Genomic DNA, 7500 nt, shown 5'->3' with positions numbered 1-7500 from the left:
TCAGCCCCCTCTGATGGATCACCCCGGGGTGATGGAGTCAGCGGGGTGATGGATCAGAGCGGGGGTGATCACCCTAGAGGGGGGTGGGTGGAGTCAGAGGGGGTGGTGGAGTAGAGAGGGGGTGATGGAGTGTCCAGAGGGGGTGATGGAGTGTCAGAGGGGGTGATGGAGTAGAGCCCCGTGATGGATCACCCCCGCTCTTGATGGATCAGAGGGGGTGATGGAATCACCCCCTCTGATGGAATGTAGAGGGGGGTGATGGAGTGTAGAGGGGGTGATGGAGTGTAGAGGGGGGTGATTGAGTCAGAGGGGGTGATTGAGTGTAGAGGGGGTGATGGAGTGTAGAGGGGGTGATGGAGTGTAGCGGGGGTGATGGAGTCCCCCTCGGGGTGATGGAGTCCCCTCTCCACCATGGAGTGTAGAGGGGGTGATGGAGTGTAGAGCGGGGTGGTGGAGTAGAGCGGGGTGATGGAGTCCCATCACCCTCGGTGATGGAGTGTATCAGCCCTCGTGATGGAGTCCAGACCCCTCGTGATGGAGTGTAGAGCCCCGGTGATGGAGTCCAGAGCGGGGTGATGGAGTGTAGAGCGGGGTGATGAGTAGAGGGGGTGATGGAGTAGACTCCACCACCATGGAGTGTAGAGGGGGTGATGGAATGTAGAGGGGGGGTGGAATGTGGAGGGGGGTGATGGAGTGTAGAGGGGGGTGATGGAGTGTAGAGGGGGGGATGATTGAGTGTAGAGGGGGTGATTGAGTGTAGAGGGGGGATGATTGAGTGTAGAGGGGGGTGATTGAGTGTAGAGGGGGAAGATGGAGTAGAGGGGGATGATGGAGTAGAGCGGGGATGATGGAGTGTAGAGGGGGATGATGGAGTGTAGAGCGGGGGTGATGGAGTGTAGAGCGGGGGTGATGGAGTGTAGAGCGGGGGTGATGGAGTGTAGAGGGGGGTGATGAGTAGAGGGGGTGGAGTAGAGGGGGTGGAGTAGAGGGGGTGGTGGAGTAGAGAGGGGGGTGATGGAGTGTAGAGGGGGTGTGATAGAGTGTAGAGCGGGGGTGATGGAGTAGAGCGGGGGGTGATGGAGTAGAGCGGGGTGATGGAGTAGAGCGGGGGTGATGGAGTAGAGAGCGGGGTGATGGAGTAGAGCGGGGTGATGGAGTAGAGAGCGGGGTGATGGAGTAGAGCGGGGTGATGGAGTAGAGAGAGGGGGTGATGGAGTAGAGAGAGGGGGTGATGGAGTAGAGAGAGGGGGTGATGGAGTAGAGGGGGTGATGGAGTAGAGGGGGTGATGGAGTAGAGGGGGGGGGTGATGGGGTAGAGGGGTGTGCACTACAGTTCAAAAGTTTGTGGTCACTTAGAAATGTTCTTGTTTTTTGAAAGATAAGCAAATTTTTGGTCCATTAAAATAACATAAAATTGATCAGAAATACAGTGTAGACATTGTTAACGTAAATTACTATTGTAGCTGGATTTTTAATGGAATATCTACATAGGTGTACAGAGGCCCATTATCAGCAACCATTACTCCTGTGTTCCAATGGCACGTTGTGTTAGCAAACTCCCTTCACAGAACAGCACAAACTGGCTCTAACCAGAATAGAAAGAGGAGTGGGAGGCCCCCGGTGCACAACTGAGCAGGAGGACAAGTACATTAGTGTTTAGTTTGAGAAACAGACGCCTCACAAGTCCTCAACTGGCAGCTTCATTAAATAGTCCAAAAACACCAGTCTCAATGTCAACAGTGAAGAGGAGATGGAGAAGAGACTCTTGGAAGGTGCTATCTAAACTCAGCATAAAAAGAAACATCCTCTCACTGTCAACTGCGTTTATTTTCAGCAAACTTAACATGTGTAAATATTTGTATGAACATAAGATTCAACAACTGAGACAAACTGAACAAGTTCCACAGACATGTGACTAACAGAAATGGAATAATGTGTCCCTGATCAAAGGGGGGGGGGGTTAAATTTAAAGTAACAGTCAGTATCTGGTGTGGCCACCAGCTGCATTAAGTACTGCAGTGCATCTCCTCCTCATGGACTGCACCAGATTTGCCAGTTCTTGCTGTGAGATGTTACCCCACTCTTCCACCAATGCACCTGCAAGTTCCCGGACATTTCTGGGGGGAGTGGCCCTAGCCCTCACCCTCCGATCCAACAGGTCCCAGACATGCTCAATGGGATTGAGATCCGGGCTCTTCGCTGGCCATGGCAGAACACTGACATCCCTGTCTTGCAGGAAATCACGCATAGAACGAGCAGTATGGCTGGTGGCATTGTCTTGCTGGAGGGTCATGTCAGGATGAGCCTGCAGGAAGGGTACCACATGAGGGAGGAGGATGTCTTCCCTGTAACGCACAGCATTGAGATTGCCTGCAATGACAACAAGCTCAGTCCGATGATGCTGTGACACACCGCCCCAGACCATGATGGACCCTCCACCTCCAAATCGATCTCGCTCCAGAGTACAGGCCTCGGTGTAACGCTCATTCCTTTGACGAAGAGCGCAAATCCGACCATCACCCCTGGTGAGACAAAACCGTAACTCGTCAGTGAAGAGCACTTTTTGCCAGTCATGTCTCGTCCAGCGACGTTGTTGCCGGTGAGGTCTGGTGAGGACCTGCCTTACAACAGGCCTACAAGCCCTTAATCCAGCCTCTCTCAGCCTATTGCGGACAGTCTGAGCACTGTTGGAGGGGTTGTGCGTTCCTGGTGTAACTAACCGATTCTGAGCACTGTTGGAGGGGTTGTGCGTTCCTGGTGTAACTAACCGATCCTGTGCAGGTGTTGTTACACGTGGTCTGCCACTGCGAGGACGATCAGCTGTCCGTCCTGTAGCGCTGTTTTAGGCGTCTCACAGTACAGACATGCCAATTTATTGCCCTGGCCACATCTGCAGTCCTCATGCCTCCTTGCAGCATGCCTAAGGCACGTTCACGCAGATGAGCAGGGACCCTGGGCATCTTTCTTTTGGAGTTTTTTCAGAGTCAGTAGAAAGGCCTCTTTAGTGTCCTAAGTTTTCATAACTGTGACCTTAATTGCCTACCGTCTGTAAGCTGTTAGTGTCTTAACGACCGTTCCACAGGTGCATGTTCACTAATTGTTTATGGTTCATTGAACAAGCAGGGAAACAGTGTTTAAACCCTTTACAATGAAGATCTGTGAAGTTATTTGGATTTTTACACATTTTTTTAAAGACAGAAAAAAAAGCTTGGGTCCTGAAAAAGTTTCTTTTTTTGCTGAGTTTATGTTTAGTGTGTGGGTGTGGGTGTGTGGGTGTGGGTACCTGAGGTGAAGGTCTTCATAATACTTGAGGCAGGCGTAGACAAACTCTTTGAGCTGAGAGTAGACTTGAGGAACAAACTCAGAGAACGGAAGCTTTTTAGGGAACGGAAGCTACAGAGAAGAGGAGAGAGGGAGGAGCAGAGGAGAGGGAGGAGCAGAGGGAGGAGGAGAGGAGAGAGAGGGAGGAGGAGAGGAGAGAGAGGGAGGAGGAGAGGAGAGAGAGGGATGAGGAGAGAGGGAGGAGGAGAGGAGAGAGAGGAGAGGAGGAGAGGAGAGAGAGGGAGGAGGAGAGGAGAGGGAGGAGGAGGGAGGGAGGAGAGAGGGAGGAGGGAGGGAGGGAGGGAGGGAGGAGAGAGAGGGAGGGAGGAGGGAGGAGGAGAGGGAGGAGGAGAGAGGAAGAGGCCAAGGGGTTACAGACAAGCTTCAAACAAAAGTCCAAATGTCCTAGACATTTTACAGGGTGTGCAGGCTTTGGTTCCAGCCCAGACTTAATACAATTCAATTAACTAATTCACTCATTATTCAGGGTTTGATTACATGGCAAGACTACCGTAAAAAGTCTCAAATAGTCTCAAATAGAAGCCTGTCCCTTTTAATAGCCAGGTAACGGCATCACATCCCTTTTAATAGCCAGGTAACGGCATCACATCCCTTTTAATAGCCAGGTAACGGCATCACATCCCTTTTAATAGCCAGGTAACGGCATCACATCCCTTTTAATAGCCAGGTAACGGCATCACATCCCTTTTAATAGCCAGGTAACGGCATCACATCCCTTTTAATAGCCAGGTAACGGCATCACATCCCTTTTAATAGCCAGGTAACGGCATCACATCCCTTTTAATAGCCAGGTAACGGCATCACATCCCTTTTAATAGCCAGGTAACGGCATCACATCTCAGCAAATAAAAAACGCCTGGTTTTAATAACGGCGGGTCTCAATTTATTGTATACGAGGTTTGATGTTAAAGTTAAATAAAACTTTGTATTTGTTTTAATTTTTTTATTTGACATTTGTTAGATAAAATAAAGACCGTAATGAGTAACTAAAAAAGGGAATGTATTAAATTATATATATATTATTATTATAAAATAAAAACATGTTTTAAGAAACCGCTAACAGCCGAGAACTGCGGAGCTACAGTAACTATACATGTATTTATTATAATGGACCTATACATGTATTTATTATAATGGACCTATATATTTATTATAATGGACCTATACATTTATTTATTATAATGGACCTATACATTTATTATAATGGACCTATACATTTATTATAATGGACCTATATATTTATTATAATGGACCTATACATTTATTATAATGGACCTATATATTTATTTATTATAATGGACCTATACATTTATTTATTATAATGGACCTATATATTTATTATAATGGACCTATACATGTATTTATTATAATGGACCTATATATTTATTATAATGGACCTATACATTTATTTATTATAATGGACCTATACATTTATTTATTATAATGGACCTATACATTTATTATAATGGACCTATATATTTATTATAATGGACCTATACATGTATTTATTATAATGGACCTATATATTTATTATAATGGACCTATACATTTATTATAATGGACCTATATATTTATTATAATGGACCTATACATGTATTTATTATAATGGACCTATATATTTATTATAATGGACCTATACATTTATTTATTATAATGGACCTATACATTTATTTATTATAATGGACCTATATATTTATTATAATGGACCTATATATTTATTTATTATAATGGACCTATACATTTATTATAATGGACCTATACATTTATTATAATGGACCTATATATTTATTATAATGGACCTATATATTTATTTATTATAATGGACCTATACATTTATTTATTTATTATAATGGACCTATACATGTAGTTATTTATTATAATGGACCTATACATGTAGTTATTTATTATAATGGACCTATACATTTATTATAATAGACCTATATATTTATTATAATGGACCTATATATTTATTATAATGGACCTATATATTTATTATAATGGACCTATACATGTATTTATTATAATGGACCTATATATTTATTATAATGGACCTATATATTTATATATTTATTATAATGGACCTATATATTTATTATAATGGACCTATATATTTATTATAATGGACCTATATATTTATTATAATGGACCTATATATTTATTATAATGGACCTATACATTTATTATAATGGACCTATATATTTATTATAATGGACCTATATATTTATTTATTATAATGGACCTATACATTTATTTATTATAATGGACCTATACATTTATTTATTATAATGGACCTATACATTTATTTATTATAATGGACCTATACATTTATTTATTATAATGGACCTATACATTTATTTATTATAATGGACCTATATATTTATTATAATGGACCTATATATTTATTATAATGGACCTATATATTTATTTATTTATTATAATGGACCTATACATTTATTATAATGGACCTATATATTTATTATAATGGACCTATATATTTATTATAATGGACCTATACATTTATTATAATGGACCTATACATTTATTATAATGGACCTATACATTTATTATAATGGACCTATATATTTATTATAATGGACCTATATATTTATTATAATGGACCTATACATTTATTATAATGGACCTATATATTTATTATAATGGACCTATATATTTATTTATTATAATGGACCTATACATTTATTATAATGGACCTATATATTTATATATTTATTATAATGGACCTATATATTTATTATAATGGACCTATATATTTATATATTTATTATAATGGACCTATATATTTATTATAATGGACCTATACATTTATTATAATGGACCTATATATTTATTTATTTATTATAATGGACCTATATATTTATTATAATGGACCTATATATTTATTTATTTATTATAATGGACCTATATATTTATTTATTTATTATAATGGACCTATATATTTATTTATTATAACGGACCTATATATTTATTTATTATAACGGACCTATATATTTATTATAATGGACCTATATATTTATTATAATGGACCTATATATTTATTATAATGGACCTATATATTTATTATAATGGACCTATATATTTATTATAATGGACCTATATATTTATTATAATGGACCTATATATTTATTATAATGGACCTATACATTTATTATAATGGACCTATATATTTATTATAATGGACCTATATATTTATTTATTTATTATAATGGACCTATATATTTATTTATTTATTATAATGGACCTATATATTTATTTATTATAATGGACCTATATATTTATTTATTTATTATAATGGACCTATATATTTATTTATTTATTATAATGGACCTATATATTTATTTATTATAATGGACCTATATATTTATTATAATGGACCTATATATTTATTATAATGGACCTATATATTTATTCATTTATTATAATGGACCTATATATTTATTATAATGGACCTATATATTTATTATAATGGACCTATATATTTATTATAATGGACCTATATATTTATTATAATGGACCTATATATTTATTATAATGGACCTATATATTTATTATAATGGACCTATATATTTATTATAATGGACCTATATATTTATTTATTTATTATAATGGACCTATATATTTTATTTTCACATAACTGCCCCTCTTTTCTGGTCCGCAAATGACATTTTGACGAACAAAATCAGTCCCAAAATAAATCGGTCCAGCCCTTTTACACACCAACCCCCTCGTCAGTACCTTGTCCAGTTCAGGATCTTGGAAGGGGAACTGGGAAGTGAACTGTCTGTATTCCTCCTCTGTTGCCACGGGGATGGGACTAAAGTTATCCTGGTCCAACACCTGCCTGGAGACAGGGATGAGAAGACCGGTTAGCACACTATTCATCTTTCTCCTCCTCATCATCATCCCGACATTTCTCCTTCTCTCCATCCAAGCTCGTTCTGGGTTCAGTGAGATTCCGTGGCCTTTCTGAACTCAAGGCGCGTGCCAGCTTTCACAAGGATCAGTACTGGGAACTGAGGCCACTGGGGTTAGACACACTGCTGGCTGGGGTGGTTCTACTGCTGGGCTTCCTGTTCCCCTCTGGAGGCTTCCCAGAATGCTGAGGGCTCCAAGGTTCCCACATTCCGAACAGTGTTCCAG

At 39.4% G+C, this 7500-nt stretch overlaps 1 protein-coding gene across 1 annotated transcript in view; it reads right to left on the bottom strand.

Moving 5' to 3' along the window:
* exoc6b (exocyst complex component 6B) overlaps window positions 1–7500 on the bottom strand; it is a 155781-nt gene that overhangs the window by 56133 nt on the left and 92148 nt on the right. Inside the window, exons 14-15 of the mRNA XM_065026007.1 lie at window positions 7096–7201; window positions 3284–3393 (exon numbers count right to left, since the gene is read on the bottom strand). Of these exons, the coding sequence (XP_064882079.1) occupies window positions 3284–3393; window positions 7096–7201 (216 nt within the window). The remainder of the gene's footprint in view (window positions 1–3283; window positions 3394–7095; window positions 7202–7500) is intronic.

This window comes from Oncorhynchus nerka, linkage group LG12 (genome assembly GCF_034236695.1).
Source record: "Oncorhynchus nerka isolate Pitt River linkage group LG12, Oner_Uvic_2.0, whole genome shotgun sequence".
NCBI lineage: Eukaryota > Metazoa > Chordata > Actinopteri > Salmoniformes > Salmonidae > Oncorhynchus > Oncorhynchus nerka.
Note: the sequence above shows the minus strand (reverse complement) of the source record. Positions and strands in the feature narration are given on the sequence as shown.